At 38.8% G+C, this 21,934-nt stretch overlaps 1 protein-coding gene across 1 annotated transcript in view; it reads right to left on the bottom strand.

The window, feature by feature from the left end:
- Window positions 1-21,934, bottom strand: part of LOC137261211 (prolyl 3-hydroxylase 2-like) — a 59,003-nt gene that overhangs the window by 14,320 nt on the left and 22,749 nt on the right. Inside the window, exons 3-14 of the mRNA XM_067798920.1 lie at window positions 18,072-18,243; window positions 16,322-16,447; window positions 15,754-15,887; window positions 15,084-15,176; window positions 13,792-13,986; window positions 12,961-13,017; window positions 12,446-12,605; window positions 10,901-10,985; window positions 10,256-10,334; window positions 8,098-8,335; window positions 4,603-4,709; window positions 188-301 (exon numbers count right to left, since the gene is read on the bottom strand). Of these exons, the coding sequence (XP_067655021.1) occupies window positions 188-301; window positions 4,603-4,709; window positions 8,098-8,335; window positions 10,256-10,334; window positions 10,901-10,985; window positions 12,446-12,605; window positions 12,961-13,017; window positions 13,792-13,986; window positions 15,084-15,176; window positions 15,754-15,887; window positions 16,322-16,447; window positions 18,072-18,243 (1,560 nt within the window). The remainder of the gene's footprint in view (window positions 1-187; window positions 302-4,602; window positions 4,710-8,097; window positions 8,336-10,255; window positions 10,335-10,900; window positions 10,986-12,445; window positions 12,606-12,960; window positions 13,018-13,791; window positions 13,987-15,083; window positions 15,177-15,753; window positions 15,888-16,321; window positions 16,448-18,071; window positions 18,244-21,934) is intronic.

Raw genomic sequence — 21,934 nt, 5'->3', positions numbered from 1 at the left:
CACTGTCCATCCTCCCCCTATTTTAAGGCACAAGGCCTTCTGAAACATGGTTCACCTAATGCTAAGACTATTTTCACTGCATCCAAGATCTAGGACATGTTTCGTTTGTTTCAAAGTTTTTCTTCATGTCAAATCATTTTACCTTAGATACTGTATCTCCACAAATCATGCATGACAACATACAAACCTTTGCTGCACGGTAAACTGTGAGGCCCTGGAACATCTCATGCTCTGTGTGAGGGGAGATAACTGATGGCTTAGTGGGAAGATGTTCGTACCCATCACCGACTAAAGCACCCGTCTAGAAGCCAGCAGAGATGATAAGCAGAGGACAATATAGACAGGATGTGAAGGAAAGCTGACAGTGTGCTGAGACCACATATCAGGGTGTACTCCAATACAGTGCCAATACTTGTGCGTACATTGATACAGATACATATCATTCAAGACTATAGCTGTATGGCCAGCCTACCAGGTGCATGGAACAAAAAAAGGGAAAATTCTGGGTTGCAGCAAAATAGACATGGCTCTCTGAACAAAACGTGGTGTAGCCTAAAACCACACAAATTTCAGCTTAGCTGACCATGCTTTGAAGATTCTGCTGTAGAAAAACTTTTTCATATATATTTTTCATATAACAATAAGCATTATTGGAACTACATTACTCCGAACAACACTGAAATGATCCAAATCCAAAACACTCTTCCAGCATATATTGATACCATTATTAAATATACACCCTGATATACACAGCTAGTACAAATCAATTTTCAAAAGCAATAAACTTGTCCAGTAGTAAAAAAATCTTTGAATGAACAAAACCACTAACGGTAAATTATGAGGTTGCCTGTATTGTTTGAGACTGACAGATGTGGTAGTTAGTTGTGAGATGACATCGTGATCATGACAGTGTTAGAACACAAATATGATGCACATATAAATCCTGTCTAAATACTCAAAATGAAAGTACTGGTACCTTTCACTGAAACAAATGGACAACATGTTGAGTACTCATAACTTATACTTATAAATTATATATATAAAATACCTTTACCATCTATATTATGCACTTTCTCTTCTACTTTCGTAGAGTGGAAATGAGCTGAGGCAAAGTTTTCAAACTCTCCAGAACACATCCCTTCTCTAGTTGCAGAGACAGATCATTAAGAGAAGGTCTAGTCTGGCCAGGCTGATTCCGTGACTGTCAGTTGTAGTCATTCTCATGTCTGGGAAAGTGCAGTGTAGATCTTAATGCAGATCTTCAAAGCTCTAACTGGGAAGAGTTATCTATCATCAGACCTGAGAATGGTGGACAGTGGTGGAAGAGTGAAAAGTCTATACAGTTGTCCTGGCAATTCATTCTTTGCTATAAATAACCATTGTAGACCAAGGAAACCCCTACCATACCTTTTCCTATCAAACTGTTCTTAGTTCACATATTGTGGCTGGAATTCTGATATACTGCCAACAACAGCAAGAGCAACAAAGAATATGGTCTTAAGGGTGATGCACTTAAGTTTTTGATCAAAAAGGATTTTCAGAGTTATCTGAGGTGAAGTGTGATGAGTTGTTTCAAAGGCATTTAGAAGTTGGAGGAATCAAACTAAAAGTGCTTTATGGTTCAACTTCTTTATTATACAAGGTCACAACGATTCGAGACAGATTCTAGTCTCTTCTTCAGGTGAGGTGAAGAAGAGACTAGAATCTGTCTCGAATCGTTGTGGCCTTGTATAATAAAGAAGTTGAACCATAAAGCACTTTTAGTTTAAGTGTGATGAGGCGAGGTGAAGGTACCGATGAAAGAACAAAGGTAAAAATATTGGTGAGTGGGAATCAACAATCTGCAGGAATGGATGCAGAAAAAAAAGTGAAAAGAGGTCTAGAAACTTCTACCTTTGATGACGAGTTCTCACCTGAGACAGTGCCAACAGTACAAGACATTCAAGCATCTGTCAAGAAGGAAAACCATCTTCCCAATTAAGACCACTGCCAAATACATTTGTGATTTGATCATGGAAATACCATACAGGAACATTCTGCAATCAGTGGATTCCTAGGAAGACACACCAAATAACCTTCTGAGAAACCTTGTAGATTGGTACACACAGCACGAGCAATGTTTCTTGGACATTAATGAGAACTTATTGTCTCCTGGTCTGATGATCGTACAGAGAAGCAGCAACATGATTATGATCAATGAGGAGAACCAAACATCCCATCCCAATACTGTCAGTCTGTAACTCTATGTCAGAGCAAACACAACTTCTCATCCAACTTCAAATCTGTATGAGCAAACAGATCAGCCAACAAAGTTCCACCACATCCAAAAATTTAAAATTTAATGTACAGTGATCCATAATTCACTGATGGAATCAGGACTGGTGATCTCAATCGGTCCTGTCACAGGCAATCGCACAGGAAAAAGGAAATCTTGGGAAGCATTGTAAAATGTCTAATCATCTCCAGCACAAGACAAAGGTAGAGTTATATCTTGATTAGATTAATGGTCAAAAGGAATAGGGTCCTGCCTAGGAAATGCTGGGGGAAGTTCAACACATGTTGGGACGATGATGGTTGATGTGAGAACATGAAGAGGTATCAGTGGGACTGCCGAAGGTTTAGATTGAAGTAGTTGACATAGCCCACACTAAGGCTTCAAATATAAAAAATGACAAAAGACACTCCTGGGTATGGGTATGGGGATCCCAAAAGATTGGCATGGTCAGCTGATTGTAGTGATCTAAGAACAAACGGCACATTGTAACAACTGTATGGATCAATAAATGAAGAGTTATCTTGTAAGAATCCTTCAGACGTCTGAAACGTGACGAGAAATCGAACGACCCTGTGGGGAACACCTGTCTTCTCACAAGTACCAGTTTGAAAGAACAACTAGAAGGACTGTTGAATGTAAATTGACTGTCGATTCTTTTGGGCTCTCTGAACCCACGGAGTGTTTGCCACTGAAGAGATGGTCAGAAGAGATGGTTAAGGGTCTCACTAGAAGGGAGCATGCAAGAACTCCAGTTATATCAGCACCTGGAGCAGGGGGTGTTCAAGCGAGCTGTTCTCAGAGGCTGAAAACTTTGTTCCAGGGTGTTTCCCATCTATTGTTGAAAGTAGAAGAGGTGGAGCCAAACGAAACGTGAGAGGGCCTAAGTTTAAAAATATATCATACTTAATATATACTTACAAAATGTCTTTTGATTTACTTCTAAACTAAGCATTATTCATTAACCTTTGATGTTTTCAAAATTTGATGAAAAATAAATGTTAAGAATCTATCTAAAGATACTACGTAAACCACAGAAATATACACTAGTTACTAAGTATACATTTAGCCTTCATCTAAATGACACTTCTAAGCTGAAACCTGCACCACCTTCAAAGCGTTACTATGTGCTGATGGCAAATGATATAGTTACAAAGCCAACATATAGATATATATAAATATATATGTGTACCTCCCACGCATCAATCATTGTAAAGCCCTTAAAATTCTCCTGGAGTGTGTGAGGGAAAGAATTTCCTTCATAGCCACTCCCCTCTGTACCGTGGGTCTGAAATACAACAGCCCTTAACATCATCACACATTACACCACTTCCATCCTCAAAGTTACTCACTGTCTATACGTGACACAATAGCCCGACCCTCTGTAGATGATATGGAAATATTACCACACGTCACCTGTCATATTACTAAAATACTAACATGCCATGAACAAAATAATATTTCTGTATGCGAAGGAGAAAAACATTCCAAAGTCAAATGCCCTCGACCAAAAAAGTTTGGTCCTGATTTACTGAGTCAAGTGTACACTTCGAGAGAATTTAGATGCAAACTCCAAAAACATGCTACTCTGATAAAGGTGGAACATGTGTTTTGAATGACATACCGATTCCATTACAATGTGTACTGACATGGCTTACTAATCACCATACGAAGAGGCAGCATTGAGTATGGTTGATGTGCTAAGTTACATCAAATCAACGTCAAACTAAGAAATTCATATCACTGTCTGTTCTGTGGAGCTATATGTGATTTTCCATCAAATAAACATAGAACTACATGTGGTGACCATCTGAAGTTTTAAAACCCTTGCTCCTCGGTATATATTTAATTTTTGAAACTTTCATTATTCAAAGATGTATACATGGTGGCATGTCCTAAACACTCACACAAAATTTCAGCTGAATCCATTCATCCATTTCAAGTAAGAGATAAGAAATATAAAAGGACAGACATGACTACAGTGGCAGAAACATGTGATGACATTAACAGTTTCGATGACTGATCATAGAAGTTTCGACAATGAATATCATTACATCATTTTCCATACCAGCAAAGGTACCATGTTATTACAAAGACTTTGTGGGCCATTCACAGAATTGAATCTTTTAAAAGATAACGGAAGTAACATAATTACATAAATTCATTCAAAATACACAGAAATATCAAATCGTAAATGAGCAGTTCTCTTTAAACCAGATAATCATTTCATTGTCTCCCAATAAAAGGTTACTGTGAATGGCATGGTCTGTGTGGCATGGTCTAACCACTTCCCCCCATCAATGTTCCTGACAGTCTGGTCTTTGTCTTACCAGGACAAGGTTGGTCAAGGTCTGACACTCTTCTTCCTTGGCTAGCCCGTCTGCCATCACTCGTTCCCCTCCCTTCATGTCAGCACCGTCCTTGGTTATAGTGATCCCTGCAAGTGTGACAGCTTTGTTCAAATCAAATCAACAAATTGGTCAGACTTCAAGTGACGGAATGAATGGATACACCGTTGCGTTTTGTGAGTCGTCTTCTGTCACTTCCAACAAGATGAAGAGGATGTCCCAATCCTGGCTTGTGCTGAAAAATGTCAGCAGCTTAAAATCTGGTAATAAGTCGGTAAATGGTGCTAGAAGGAAACCCCAATATTTTCCATAACTTCTGAACTGATTTGCACCCTGCTTCATATAAAGCAAGAAGTTGATAATTCACATTAAATTTTTAAACAAAATCTGCAACTAGGTAATCATCTGCTACAGCGTCCAACATCATACTGTTGTCAGTTGTGCAAAATATTACCCAAACAAATCTGAATTCACTACACAGAAACCAAAAAAAAACTTTTTTAAGTGTCTCTTTTTTGGAGTGGGTAGCCTGTTCTGAATCCAGCAACCATTTGACTGCACTGCGTGGAAAGTTTGTCCTCTGACTGACAAGGCATCAAATAACATATGCACAGCATTTGTAAAACATCAAGTGATGCCATATACAATGCTGGGATGTCAACTCAGAGAAAAATGTGGCAAAGCCAAACAAAAGTACTGTGAACATTTCATGTGACTCCTAACCTAACACCTAAACACATTTCCATGCCTCTTCTGCAACAGACTCCATAAAATCTGTTCCAAGACAAGAGTCATCAGAAAGGACAATGTGTCATCACATATTTGAAAGGACAAATCCTCCGACAGTTACTTATTGTGTTTTTAGACCAAGTCTGAATTGTTTCCATGGAATTCATGAAAAATATAAACGCCATATATCTGTAATCAGAAAAAGTCACCATTTCAAGATCTGTCTTGTATATCTGCCAAGATCTTTTGAAAGATATGAAATGGTTTTCAAGTTGTGCTCCGGAAACAAAGTCAGCAACGTGTTCATGAAACCGAGAAAATAACACATCGTAAAAACCTGTAAATAGCAAAAGTTTTGCTGACAGATATTAAGAAGTTTTTGAGTTCTGCTCTGGAAACGAAACACACCTCTCACTTTTGAGATAAAGTTTGAATCGTTTCCATGGAAACTGAGAAACTAAGAAATCACAAAAACCTGTAACTAGCAAAAGGCACCATTGTAGCTTCTGATTGGTATATCTAGCAAGTTTTACAGAAAAATATTGAACGGTTTTTGAGTTACGCTCCGGAAACAAAGCACATCCCTTCATTTCGAGACTAAGTCCGAAACATTTCCAGAAAACCCAGAAAATAATAAATCACAAAAACCTGTTAATACCAAAAGGCACCACTTTGGGGCCTGCCACACAATTCTACCAAGTTTTGCAGAAAAATATTGAACGGTTTTTGAGTTCTGCTTTGGAAACGTAGCCCGCCCGACCATCAGACTAACACCAAAATGCCAAAACTCTGTAAATAGCAAAAGGCACAACAATAGGTTGTGATTGTTTTATCTATCAAGTTTGGTCTAAAACTATTGAACGGTTTCTGAGTTATGCTCCGGAAACAAAATGATTACGGACAGACGAGGAGTTGACTATATCCCCCCACATTACCTGCCGGGGGTGGGGTGGGGGGATAAAAATTAGTGCTGTGTCCAGCAAATGTACCACCAATACAATTAAAGAAGGGCTTCCTTTAAATGTACGTGAGTATTTGAGACACTAACATGGGAATTTCCTTAACTTTGTTGATTTCAGAATACACCAAAAGTTCAGATCTGTCAAAGTATTTGAGTTTTCCGTTTTGTATCACACTATTTGAGAAACTTGTCTATGTTAACGTTATTTCATCCCTGACAATCTTTGCGTACAGGTTAACATGCTGAAACATCATAGATGTAAATATGCTAGAACTAGAGCTGTCATGACCTTGAATATCCCTGGAGTTACTGATAGTCCAAATGGTAGAACCATGAATAGTTATGGTCTGCTGATAAACAAGGCGTGGGTATCTCTGACAGTCTGAACAAGAACATATTAACATGCATCCTGCAGGTCTCTGGAGATCATATAGGGATCAATATAGAGATTGCCTATCATAGGTTGATCCTATGTGGTCCATGTATTAGTGGTCTCTGCTTTAAAAGCAAAGACAAAACATATCTGCAAGGCCCCTCTACCATGTGTCTACCAACATGCCAAAACAAGCTTCATGTACATTCAGCTATATATTTACTCACTCCCATGACACATCCTCTCATGACCACTGCCTGTATTCAACTGCTTGTCCCCTTCAATAAGTCTAGTCCACTCTGTCCAGTCAAAGCCAATCAGTATCTAAGCCCATCTTTTGTGTTTGTATTTTAGTTCAGGTGCTATCATGTGAGCTGCACTCTAATAGCCTTAGCATCAAACTTAACTTGTATTACTTTTTCCTTCATGGTAGGAAAACATCTTTCCAATCCTAAAACACATGTACCTTAGAATCTTGCATGTGCATACATCACAGGTCTCTAAGAGGTACCTGCTGCATGCACCCCTCTAAAATGTCGAAATTTCGTTGCATTTCAGGGCATTTTAAAGAACTAGCAAGTAAAATTAGCTGAGAGAAACTTCATTTTACTTCATGGATTCCTTAGGAAAAATCAGTTTTCAATTGCCTGTTGTGTTTCATGAATCATCAGTTCACATGCCCATAAGTCAGCATCATTACTTTGAGGTATCAACTTCACTTTCACCTATTCAAGGAGTTCTAAAATTTCATAAAGAATCTGCAGTGATGTGGCACACAAAACATCTCCAAAACACAAGTAAGTACGTGAGGTATGAATTCATGATATACTTCATCATACATGGTAAGAGTTTTGCATGCTATCTGCCAGTGTATCTGGCGACGTCCATGTTTACTGACCTGGGGAATCCCAATTTTCGGAAACATCATCATGTCAGAATAGACGACATTGCAGTTCAGCATCATGAAAAGACGCAGGCATAAAATATCAAATTTATTTGCGTAAAACACAAATGGTTTTTCCTTAATGAGAATACTGTGCAGGTCAAGATACTGTGAGTAAATTCAAGACACACTTTTAGTGTTGTGTGCTGCATTGTTCCAAGATATTTTGTAAGAGCACTAGAAAAGCAGGGAGAATGTAAAAGGAAAAAGATGTAACCAGGTCATTCTGAATACTTCATACTTGCTGTAAATAAAAGTTTGAATCAATGCATGTTTTCTATGTCTGAACAATGGGAACGATGCTATCATCAAAAGAAGCTATAATGGCAGCCAGAATTCAGGATCAGAATTCTGTCCTTACATTTTCACTGAGTGCAAATTCGTTTCATAGATTGTTTACTTTATTTCAGTCAGGTGAGGTAAAATAGAGTTATATTCCAAAGGAAAATTAATCTATTTGCTTCAACCTACCACTTTTTTTCAAATCTTCTAAGGTGTGCTGTTGAGTGTTGCTGTCACTCGTCAGGTATTTAATATCCAACTCATGCAGCGTCTTGATGGTCTCAATATAGGCTTGGTCATCCTTGGTGGGGTCTGTGGTGTACCGGATGACCAATGCACATCGCTGCTCACTGTACGGAATGCTGACACCATGCTGGTCGCTGCTCTCAAATGCAACCAGCCTCCCACACTTTATACCAACTTTGCTCTGAATATGAAGGGACATACGTATTAGGTTTTGTTAAACATTCACTTTACAGTTAGTAGTTCTGGGTGTTTGGAAATGCATGTCTACAAATCTTACACTTGTGTGCACAGGTAACAGTCTAGGTGGATCATGGTAACCCAGCCTTTCCCACTAGTGTGTATTGTAATACAACAAGTAATGTTCTTTAAGAGTCTCAAACGCTGAATAGCAGTGTATTCTGGATATAGCGTTATACAAATTATTCTACAGAAAGAGAGACAGACAAACAGCCTTCCCCTCATGTGCGGTTTTTTTTTGGGGGGGTGGGGGGAGGGGGGTAGAGAAAATAGGTGGTACATGGTATGTCAGAATTCCCAAAAGTTTGTTGGGTTATGGACAAGGTGGAGCATGGTAGCCGACCTCTGTGTAGATGTTGAGTGGTGCAGGTTCATGGACAAGGTTGAGCAGGGCAGCCGACCTCGGTGTAGATGTTGAGTGGTGCAGGTTCATGGACAAGGTTGAGCAGGGTAGCCGACCTCTGTGTAGATGTTGAGTGGTGCAGGTTCATGGACAAGGTTGAGCAGGGCAGCCGACCTCTGTGTAGATGTTGAGTGGTGCAGGTTCATGGAAAAGGTTGAGCAGGGCAGCCGACCTCTGTGTAGATGTTGAGTGGTGCAGGTTCATGGACAAGGTTGAGCAGGGCAGCCGACCTCTGTGTAGATGTTGAGTGGTGCAGGTTCATGGACAAGGTTGAGCAGGGTAGCCGACCTCTGTGTAGATGTTGAGTGGTGCAGGTTCATGGACAAGGTTGAGCAGGGCAGCCGACCTCTGTGTAGATGTTGAGTGGTGCAGGTTCATGGACAAGGTTGAGCAGGGTAGCCGACCTCTGTGTAGATGTTGAGTGGTGCAGGTTCATGGACAAGGTTGAGCAGGGCAGCCGACCTCTGTGTAGATGTTGAGTGGTGCAGGTTCATGGACAAGGTTGAGCAGGGTGAGCAGGGTAGCCGACCTCTGTGTAGATGTTGAGTGGTGCAGGTTCATGGACAAGGTTGAGCATGGTAGCCGACCTCTGTGTAGATGTTGAGTGGTGCAGGTTCATGGACAAGGTTGAGCAGGGCAGCCGACCTCTGTGTGGATTTAGAGTGGTGCAGGCTAATGACCTGCCTACCTCACTTGCCTTCAAAGTGTATTCATGGTGGCTAAAAAGGGTATCTTGAGGTGTGAAAGTGTACAATTTCATAAGGAACATAATCTGGCTCCTCACAGCATGCCTCCCGAATGTGTAATATTAATGTCTGCTCGAGAATATGTACAATACTCATACCTGACTCCTTTAGTTGACCTGCTTATTCCAGGGATGGAAGTGTATTTCTCAGTAAACTTTTGAATGAAGGATAATTTTTGGAAGGGGAGGGATTGTCCATGGCTTGGTCAGCATTGCTGTTGCCATTCGAAAGCAACTGGAATATATCAGTACTTGGGTATGTGTGTTGATGGCACTGATAAACAATACTGGAAGAACAAAGGATGTTCTCAATGGTGGTTAAGTTGAACTGCCGTGTGAAATGAGACTATTTTTTATGAAAATTGCTCGACTGGCATACAACCTGCTATGTGGGCATATAATTGTGTTTAATAATAACAATAATATAAAATAGGCCAAATTATGCCAGGTAGGCAGGTCTGAGTGGGGCATGGTAGCCCACCTTTGTGTAGATGTAGAGTGGTCTGGGTGGGGCATGGTAGCCCACCTTTGTGTAGATGTAAAGTGGTCTGGGTGGGGCATGGTAGCCCACCTTTGTGTAGATGTAGAGTGGTCTGGGTGGGGCATGGTAGCTCACTTTTGTGTAGATGTAGAGTGGTCTGGGTGGGGCATAGCAAACCTTTGTGTAGATGTAGAGTGGTGGAGGCTGATGGACTAGGTGGAGCTATGTTACCCACCTCGGTTTTCTTGTCAGATGACATGAAGTATATATTTGATCCTTCATCAGCAGGAATATCAGAGAGGTAGGTCACTCCACTGCAGAGAAAAAACGTCTCTTAATAGCAATGCTTTCAAGTCCATGGGTATCAGAAAAGTGTCACACAATTCATCAATCACAAGGAAAATGATAACATATTACCTTGAACAACATGAGATATCCTGCACATTGATCAACAGAAACGATATATGATGACACATGATCAAAACATCTCCACACAGCCAGAAATTTGTGAATGAACAAATGAGATTTGCTTTTATGTGAATAGTAATTGGTGAAACTGTCACAGAAACTAATAATGAACTGTTTTTGCTCATCACCGTGAACACTTTGCTTTTGCACAGAAATTAAGAGCCTTTGGTTTTCTGGGTTCCAGAAACTACATAACACATTTAAAGCAAGATCCCATACTGTAGAGGATGTACCCCTATATGATTAATTTGACATTCAACAAAAATGATTTTGTCACATAAATGTCAAAGTGTATGACATCCTCTAACAGGAAAAATGGGCCATATTCAAGAAAGACATGGTAAAATATAGAAGCAACATCAGATGTAGAAAGATACACTGAGTAGAATGTTGATAAGAGAATGCTACTGACATGTATTCCTCATCACCGATGTTGGATGGCAGTTCATCTATACAGGATCCATCCTCCTGGGGTATACAGTCATCAAAGGAAGATGCTGCAACAGGAACAGTCACTGACACACATCAGCAGGAACAGATCAACAGAAACAGTCAATGAAACACATCAGCAGGAACAGTCACTGACACACACCAGCAGGAACAGTCACTTGCACACAACAAGTGCTGTCCCTGTAGCTGGTTCGAACTTGGTATGGTGAAACCAGACATTTGTAATTTGGCCTGACCAAATCATGATGCTACCAATTCAAACAACTGGTAACTGGAAAACTTCAGGGGGAATTATGAAATCCATACCGTGTTATATGAATGAGTGGTGTAAACAAAGAAGACTGAAAATCAGCTAAACAACTGTCCTATTGAAATCACATTTTCTTCACACTTGATGGCACAATTATCATCATGTTATGGCTTTTCGGATGCACTCAGTAATCACACAAACAAATGTAAAACACGTCATTAACTTATTAAACACAACTTACTGCATATTACCATGTATAAGCTGAATTTTGAGAAAAAGAAAAGAACACACTCTGTAGGAGAGGGCCTACTTATCTATGAGAAACAATTTCACAAAAGTATTTTTCAGGTCGTCAGTGCCCTGTCAGGTTGATCTTACAGGTAAGGCAGTCAATCAAATGAAAATTTATAGATTCAAATGAAAGGTGGGGTTAATTCATGCCTTTCTGAACATGTTACGCAAAAAGTCACCACCTATACTTAGGGAATTTAGTGCATATATCCTGCTAGGTTATGACCCATGACAAAAATGCTCTCATGCATGTAGTTTTGCATTAATATCAAGGCAAAGAAAGGTGAGATGTCACTTCAGCTACATTATACGATTGCTCAAAAAAGATGGAAATAGTATGTTATAATGTACATCTGACAACTTTTATGAGAACTGTTGTTGATTTTATTCTTTGGTTGTTGATATAATATGCTCATTTGGTTTTCCGCTTCATGGTGTTGAATAAGTGAACAATTTTACTGCGGAGATAAGAAGGAAAATAAACATGGGTTTCTAGAATAATGGCCAACATAATCTTTATTAGATGCTATTCTCACCAAACATACTTGCATCTTACATTCAAGAGTGTAACTCCCAGATGTGTTGTGATGTGAGTTGGCCACGAACCAGGCTTATGTACAAAAGAAACTATTTTGACAAGTTACGGGCTTTACTTGCCTATGGGGTCAGCTTATACACAGTAATATACGGTATGTTAAACAGAATCCATCATCCAAGTACCGATATCTGTGTGATGCAGCATGCCTCATTATAGCATGAATCAACACTGCCAAAACACCCAAAATATTTGATGTCCTAAAACCAAGAAAACAAGGCTTTCAAAGTTCTGAGCAATACTATGATGAACTATAGGAATGAAGCTGCTTTCTGATTGTATTTTGAACATTTCCTCTGCTGAGTCAACGCACTTGTATTAACAATGATTGAGTTCTGGAATCAGTCCTGTCTACTTACGATAATACCTACCATCAAGTCCTATCTCAGGACCCCAACACACTACAGATGTATGTTTGAAGAACAGCCTTGTCAAACTGTAGTACTTCATTAAATAGTGGCGAGTTGTCTCAGCAATACGAAGCAGGAGCCGTAATGAGACCTCACTATTCAAATCCTCTTTTTCCAGCATCTACAGAAAGTATAATCTCAGGTAAAAATGGAGTACAGAATCAGGAAAACTAAGGACATAAATTTTCACGAAGAAGTTACAAAAATGCAGGAATCTGGAAATGACTGCATATAAAACAGGTCAAGAATCATGAGATAATGTCACACAGAAAGAGAATTTTTTTATATAAAGCACAGAGTAAAGAGAATTTTGAGATGCCAACACCCAGGGACAAGAATCTGGAGGTGTCTCGGACAGGGTAAAGTATCTTCAAACATAAGGATCAGAGGCACATATAAGGCACGCATGGACATGAAGTTTGACAGGAGACACACATGCACATGATGTTTGACAGTATACTATCTCCCATGCTTACCGTTACAGCATCTGTCATTGTCACAACTTTGGCTCCATACTGATTTGCCTTTTTATCCTGAAAACAAGTAATGGACTGTGAACAGTATTTAGTGGTGTGTCTGCAGGAAGTACTATCCACATGAAATGTGGAGTTTCCCCGAAGGCACACTCCATTTCCTCGCTGGACAGAGGAAGAACACATAGCTCAAGATTTGAGGCATATTTTCCTCACATTTTCATTACTTTGCAAATTTATGAGGTTTTGCAATTTGGCTGATGGGTCTTAGTTTAAAGATCTATTTTGTAACAGCTGACACCCTCTATATTTATTGCATTTTCGTGTTCAGTGAGGCAACTCACCTGAGCATCAAAGCAAGATTGTGGAATATGTGAATTACAACACGAAATATAACATTTAGTTCTTTCAGGTAAATAACATAACATTCCCTATGGGAAAACATAATGCAGCATGATTTGGTTATGGATTGTACCAATTTCTAGGACACTGGCAGATTGTAGTCCAAAATATTCAGAAGGAGTTTAACTTGCAGTCATGTAGAAGGATGGCCTGTCAGAAATTAATACAACCACGAAAGTGTCCATTTGAAATCACTGCTTTGCCTCTGGCAGCATAAACACTGTTTCCACTTAAGGAGCTGTAGATAAGGTGGTGATTCCCAACATTTTTGTTCCACAAGGGACTAAGGAATCAAAATTTCACCCATTTGTACTTCTCCAAATTACCTCGTTTTTGATTTGAAAACATCACAATGCAACAACAGCCTTTGACTAGGACAAAAACAGACTACTTGCATGAACCAGACAAAGAAATATACAATACAGTACTCACTTGAACTAGACTGATAATTTCAAAGCATTGCTCTTTCCTCAAGAAGCCATCAGCAGCAAACCGCCTTTCCCCTTTCAGTTGGTCTCCATGGGAAACAAGCTTTAGCCCAATTCTCTCATACTGTTTCATCCAGTAGCCACTTTGGTTCTCCTCATATGCTGCCTTTACTTTACTATTTTCCTCCTCCAGTGGCTTCTATGATGTACAAAACAGAAGAAACATGCTGCAGTAGAAACATGCAGAAGTTCTAGCAGTCAGATGAGTTAAACAAAATGGCTGGAACTCCTAATATAAAAAGTAAAACAAAAGAACTCTTCAGTTTAATCATTTTGACCTCTGTAAGCCACAAGCATGAAACTCCTGAAATGAATGCACATCTGGTGAATGCTACACATTATATGTTACAGTGGAAAGCTTGCAAGTGTTTCATTTTTGGAACCTCTTTGACATTTGACATCAAACAGTCACAGCAACCACAGAATAAAGTGCTTATTGTATCATTTCTGTTGTGGAGAAAACTGAACAATCACTAATTCAGGGCCATAATAGAAGAACACATAATATCCGCTCACCATGCTTTGTTAAAAACAACCTGAAATTGATCATGGCTATTGCTGCATGTTTAGAAACATGTCTACCTAATCTCATGAGACCAGCAAATGTATAAACCACACAATGCCATGTTCTCTTGTGAAAACTTGTTTAGGCATTACTGACAAAAATATTTTTTAAAGATAACCAGCAAACTAATAAGAGATGGTGCCCCAGGGTGGAATTCAAGGTAACAATCAAATAGCTTTACTATCTATTGTAACTCAGAAGTCAGTCATCTACTGCTGACATCATACCACTGTCATCATGTGGCATATGTTTCATGTAATTCATAAATGTCATTCAAATCATATAGGTCAAAATGGCAATACTTAAGAACAGCCTTCACTCTAACAACAGTTATATACTGTGCTTACTCATCATCTGAAGATTGCAGGAACCAAGGAACACTTATCTTCAGTAAAAGCTTAAACAGTATTCATTTTGCTTTAAGCTATGACCCTGATGATGAACTTGACCCTTTATCATGACTTGTTTAAGTGTAAATGAAAAAACTAATCCAGGGATAATAAGAGAGATAAGCATGACATGATAGCCTGATATGTACATGTCCAGTTTGGTCAAACAAACTTAAACTTGACTTGTTGAGTAAATCTTTTGTCCATCTCCGTTTCCATGTGTATCAGACCAATGAATGTGTTAAGTAAAGCATGGAGAATGTGCAGCATATTTAGACTTACCACCAAATCACTTGTATCTTTCAAATAATTTGTTTGTGAAAAGTCAAGTAACCTCTCCATTTGATGTTTCCTGTCCAGATAAATAACTGCTTCCTGAAACAATGCATATTCAAACATGGAGGATTGTCAGACACAAGTACACCAAAGTGACACTGAGCATAACATGGTGTCATGGCACTATAGCTGACTTGGATATGTCAAATGTACATACTGAGGGAATTTGAAAGCATGGTGAAACAAGATCAACATTCAAAATATTGTGACAAATATGGAGCATGTAAACTGTGACATGGAGTCTGGGCCTAACACAAAGTCTACAGATAAGTCAGGACAGATCGGCTTGATACTACTCGGGACATCAAGCCACCATCTACCCAATCACAGTAGACAGACAACAGATAATAATGAGCAAAAGGTTATGACATGTTCCAAAGCTAAGTCTGCCACAAAATACTTGCTCTTTTGAAACCATACTGCAATGTGCAGAATAGTTAGCACAAATAGGCTCCGATGTCATTTGCTGCATTGCTTGGGTTGATTGTTCTTGGTGGTGGTAGGTTTCTACTTGCAATATAAATAATTCACCACCACATTACAGATCTTCTTGTGGCACAGCAGCATGTTTGTGACAACGTGACTTGCCAGACAACTTAGGGCACAAACAACTCACTTCTCTCAGCTTGAAGTCCTTCTCTGAATATCCTTTTTGTAGGTAGAAGCCTTTGTTCCTCTGCATTGTCTCATCACCAGGTTGGAACAGGAGGAAAGTTGCTGTAGCCTCCATGGATTTATCATCATTCTTCACTGGAAGAGTTTTGTGGATGTGTATACAAACAGTGTTTGGTTTAATCTGAATTAAACTGTATTTAGATTCCATCAACATATATCTACTATTTGTACCTTAGTAAGATTCATGAACACCCGTATAGCACTGGAGGACACTAAAGTGTCTCCACAATGCCATAAAGTGAACTACAGTAACAAATTCACAAAAATACATTCAAACAGTGGAATAACATATTGTCACAGAGTGACACAGCTTGCTTCACTGTATGCGCAGAAACAACGACAAAAAAGTCTCAAATATCAGTTATACAAGTTCAAGTTCTTGCATACACAAGGCTTTTGTGATAATAAAAAATAATCAAAATGTCACTTCAAGAGGAATTTACCTTCAAACTGACTTTACAGTCACAATCACAGGATACATTACATGTTGAATTAATCATGACACTTACACTTGTAGTAGGCAAACTGTAAGTAATGAAAGTGGTCAGCCACATAGTCTTCAATTTCCTCAGTGAATATCCTGCTTAGTCTCCTCTCACAGCTCTGTTGACATTCCAGCACAGATAGATAGTGGTCTGAAACACAGCTCACATACATTATACAGTCTCCTCTCACAGCTGAGTTGACATTCCAGCACAGATAGATATTGTTCTGAAACACAGCTCACATACATTATACAGTCTCCTCTCACAGCTCAGTTGACATTCCAGCACAGATAGATAGTGGTCTGAAACACAGCTCACATACATTATACAGTCTCTTCTCACAGCTCAGTTGACATTCCAGCAAAGACAGATATTGTTCTGAAACACAGCTCACATACATTATACAGTCTCCCTCACAGCACAGACAGATAGTGGTCTCAAACACAGCTCACATATATTATACAGTCTCCTCTCACAGCTCTGTTGGCATTCCAGCAAAGACAGATATTGTTCTGAAACACAGCTCACATACACTATACAGTCTCCCTCACAGCACAGACAGATGGTGGTCTGAAACACAGCTCACATACATTATACAGTCCTCTCACAGCTCAGTTGACATTCCAGCACAGACAGATAGTGGTCTGAAACACAGCTCACATACATTATACAGTCTCCCTCACAGCACAGACAGATACTGGTCTCAAACACAGCTCACATACATTATACAGTCTCCTCTCACAGCTCTGTTGGCATTCCATTATAGACAGATAGTGTTCTGAAACACAGCTCACATACACTATACAGTCTCCCTCACAGCACAGATAGATAGTGGTCTGAAACACAGCACACATACATTATACAGTCTCCTCTCACAGCTCAGTTGACATTCCAGCACAGATAGATAGTGGTCTGAAACACAGCTCACATACACTATACAGTCTCCCTCACAGCACAGATAGATAGTGGTCTGAAACACAGCACACATACATTATACAGCCTCCTCTCACAGCTCAGTTGACATTCCAGCACAGATAGATAGTGGTCTGAAACACAGCTCACATACATTATACAGTCTCCTCTCACAGCTCAGTTGACATTCCAGCTCAGACAGATATTGTTCTGAAACACAGCTCACATACACTATACAGTCTCCCTCACAGCACAGATAGATAGTGGTCTGAAAAACAGCTCACATACATTATACAGTCTCCCTCACAGCACAGACAGATAGTGGTCTGAAAAACAGCTCACATACATTATACAGTCTCCCTCGCAGCACAGAAACATTGTGGCTGAAACACTAAATTGACTAGATAAGCCAGCGCTAGATTATCAGATGACAAAGAATCAGGCATAGGATGGTGTGGAATGTTTCCAAGATACATTTTTCTACTTTTGCTCCTAGCCCATGACACTAATTGACAGCATACCGTGTTAGTGACAAAACATTGTATGCTATAAAGTTGAAGGCATGTCAAATAGAGTAATACTGCAATGCAACAGATGAGACGTGTGTGCATTCTTTCCTATAAACAATGTACAATTAATGGCCATTAAAGAGCATTTTTCTCTAAACTTTTAGTTCATTTTATCAAAAACAAGCACTATTGTTTTGTGGCCTGCAAGTTTTAGAATAGATCAGATTTCAGTGATCCAACTTATGTGACTCCATATCTTGGATTATGCAAGTAAAGCTTCAACTTCATTGAAAGGTCATGTAGTTTCAGAATTGATAAACACCAATATCTTTGACTTATTCATGCATACATACCTGCCACAGCATTGACAAACTCCTGGGGTCGAGCAGACTCATAGATGTCCTCACACTCTGCACGACACCTTTCCTCCTCAAGGTAAAACTCAGTGATGGCCAGCTCCATGTTGGTTCTAACCCCTTCCCAGTCATCGTTGTTGTAGGCCATCAACCCACGGACATAAGCTTCCTGAAACAGACGGACATCTAAGTTAAACACTGCCAAAGTTCTAGACATCAACCCTCAGAGTAGAGCAGAATCTGTAAGTTTGAGCTGAGACCAGTGTCACAACATCTGATCAGCCAAATGTAGGAAAAATGTAGTGAACTGAACATTTGCAGCAACATGTTTTAAAATAACATTCCTTTGCAATCAGTTTGCAATGGCTATTGAATATGTTATTTTAGAATTAATACCCTAAAAATCGTAAAGCTCCTAAATCCCCATACTGTGACTTTGCTGAAATTCTTGAAAAACTTAAAATATGAGAAAAAAAAGTGGAAATTGTGGATCCAACAATTGTCTTGTGTCCTTGTATATGAAGATATCCAAAGAAATTAAATGTGAGAGCAATATAGAAACAAGTGTCATCAAAAGATGACATATCCCCTGTCCCCACATCATATCTGAAAGAACAAATCATCTGATAGTTCCTTAAAGTTGAGCTTATTGATTTTTAGACTAAGTCTGCACTGTTTCCATGGAAACCATGAAGAATTTAAATGCCCAAAACCTGGAAATAGCAAAAGGCACCACTTCAAAATCTGCCTCATAAATCTGCCAAGTTCTGTTGAAAGATATTTCAAGGACCACTAAATCTCATATAAGAAAGCCACCAGTAACATTTTCAACTATTGGTGTTGCACAATGGATTGAATATTTTAAGCTTGTGCTGAATATTACTGAAAATGTAATAGATGAGGACTGTGTTGTCATCACAGAACATGAAACCATGAATTGTAAGGTGTGTAATGTTGATATCAACAGTTTGTTGAACAGTGATTTTATGGCAGATGAGGTCCTAACAGCAACTGATTCCTTGAAATGTGGCAAAACAGCTGCTCCAGATGGTATCTTGCCCGAAATGTTAAAGTGTGGTAAAAATGTCTTACTTCCTTATCTCCTTACTGTTTTCAATAACATATTTAGAAGAGGTAACTGTCCAGGTCAGTGGTCCAGAAGTATTATTTTCCCACTCCACACGAAAGGAAGCATTCATAATGTCAACAACTATCGAGGTAATTCACTTATGGACATTTGTGGCAAAGTTTTTACACAAATTCTGAATAACAGATTAAAACCTTTGTAGAACTGTATGATAAATACCCAGAGTGTGAAGCTTGCTTTCAGAAGGGATATTCCACGGTTGAGAACATGTTTATTCTCCAGTCTCTAGTACAGAAGTACTTATCTAAATTAAAAGGAATGTTTTATTGTCTATTTGTCGATTTTCAAAAGGCTTTTGATTAAGTCAACAGGGATCTGTTGTGGCATGTCCTGTATTCACATGATGTTCATGGTAAAATTTTCACCATCATTAAGGATATGTATTAAAAAACTTTGGACTCTGTTAAAATATCAAGGAGCAATGTCACGGATTATTTCAATTGTTTCAGTGGTGTTTGACAGGGATGCATTTAAGTCCTGTCTTATTTTCATTGCTCGTGGAAAATGATATACAGCACTTTGGTGGTAGGGGGATCTTTGTTCGTGAAGATGTGTTAGAGTTCTTTGTACTTTTCTATGCTGATGATTTGTGCATTTTTTCAGATTCTGTTTTCGAGCTACAAGAAAAAAACATAGACGTTTAACATACGTTTTGTAACAAATGGTGCTTAAGAGTGAATTTAGATAAGACTGAAATACTGGTTTTTCGAAATGGCAGTAAATTTATACTTTTAGTAAATATGAAAAATGGAAACTGGGCGATCTTCCCATCAAAATATCAACCTACTACTGTCATCCTGGTATCATTTTTTCAAATAGGTTGTGTTGGTCCAAAGCAGTACAAACATTAGTCCAGAAAGCTACCAAAGCTGTTGCTTCCATTTGTCAACTAAGTTATAAATTTCGTAACATTTCTCCTAAGGTTTTGTTTAATATGTTTGATTTACAAATCAAACCAATAATTCTGTATGGTTCAGAGATTTGGTGTGTCCACCAGTGGTTGTTTCTTGAATGCTTTCAAGCTAAATTTTGGAAATTTGTTTTGGGTGTTGGCTCCAAATCTACCAATGTTGCTGTATTGGGCGAATGTGGCTGTTATGGTATTTATGTAGATACATATGTCAGATGTATAAGATACTGGCTCAAACTTCTAAATAAGTCTCTAAACAGGTACCCCCAACAGTGTTACAAGATGATAGTAGGTTGAGATGCAGCTGGTTGGAAAATTTGGGTTACTCATATTAAGCATTTATTGTATTCCCTAGGTTTTGGAATAGTGTGGCAATGCCTAGGTGTTGGTGATGTGGATTGCTTTATGTTTGAACTTACGCACAGGGTTTATACACAAACATGGTATTCAGAGGTGTCAAACTGTTCAAACTAAATTTTTATGCAGAGTTCAAAGTGTCACTCTTTCTTGAGATATACCTAAGCAGTTTACGTAAAAAATACTCAAGCATGCTTACCTTGTTTAGAATTGGAGAACTCGATATAATGCAAAATACAGGCAGAAGGCAGGGTAGGTTACTTGCTATTGAAAATGAAATTCATTTTATTTTTGTTTGTCCTGTCTACCATGATATACATCTTAGATATTTTCCTTATTTACAAGTGAGTACTATTAATCACAGAGAGACTCTTGTAAGAATGTTAATGTCACTGTTAAAAAATGTGGCAAATTTTGTCAAAGACGCTGTCGGCCTACGATCGTTATACCTTTAAAATTTATGAAATGCAGCATTGATTGTAAATATTTGCATGTAATATGTACGTGGGCCTGAGACCTTATTACTGAAATAAATGAATTTCAAATTTCGAAGGACCACTAACAAGCACCTGCTCCCTCGACCTGTCAGACACAGGGAGTTGGCTACTGTCCTTGACAGAATGTCAACCACAATAGTGGAACATAAAGAAGGGTGGACACACATCGCATGCCGTTATTGAAAATGTTCCCAGTACTTTTGTCTGATTGTAATAAAGTAAAATAATCCCTGCTCATAAAGCATACACAGTGAGTAGGTTTGCGGATATTGAAACAGTTTGCCTACCTGCAGTATGAGGTCGAGAGCAGTAATGTACATAAACAAGTAAATAGTCTACTCGTTACATAAAAAAAACAAACCATGTTGATTGTGATAAGCAGACTCTGTCACAGAGAAAACTAAATGTCTGGTTTATTGACACCTTTATTTTTGCCTGCCTGTCTGTCTGTCAGATGACAATATGCTGACCATATGCAATTAACACCTATCAGGCTTATACGCCATAAACAAACAGTCAGCTAAGTGTATCGGCAAATGAACCAGTGGCCAATGAAAAAGCTGTGTTACACTTGAGTGCATGCCAACTCTCTCTAACTGGGTCCTGTATCCTAGTTGCGTTTCAAGGCAAGTAAACCCAAGTACAAAATATTACACTTTTGATTTGCGATTATACGCTCATAATTTTGTTGATTTGGTTTTTTTTCACACTCAACAATGCATTTTATATATCATGAACAAGTGATAACTGTGTTCTAATTATGTTTGATTTTTTGGTTGCATGTGACCTTCAAATGAAGCACGTTTAGATTTCCTCCTTTTCATGAATATCTTTACTTATTAAGATTATTACAGTGTTGTACAGTCTTGTAAGTACAGTGCTGTAAAGTGTTGGAGAAGAACACTACGACCAAATTCAATTGAGGTCAAACTTGGACACACATGGACAC

Source organism: Haliotis asinina, chromosome 14 (assembly GCF_037392515.1).
Source record: "Haliotis asinina isolate JCU_RB_2024 chromosome 14, JCU_Hal_asi_v2, whole genome shotgun sequence".
Taxonomy (NCBI): Eukaryota; Metazoa; Mollusca; class Gastropoda; order Lepetellida; family Haliotidae; genus Haliotis; species Haliotis asinina.
This window is presented reverse-complemented; position numbering and strand designations above follow the sequence as displayed.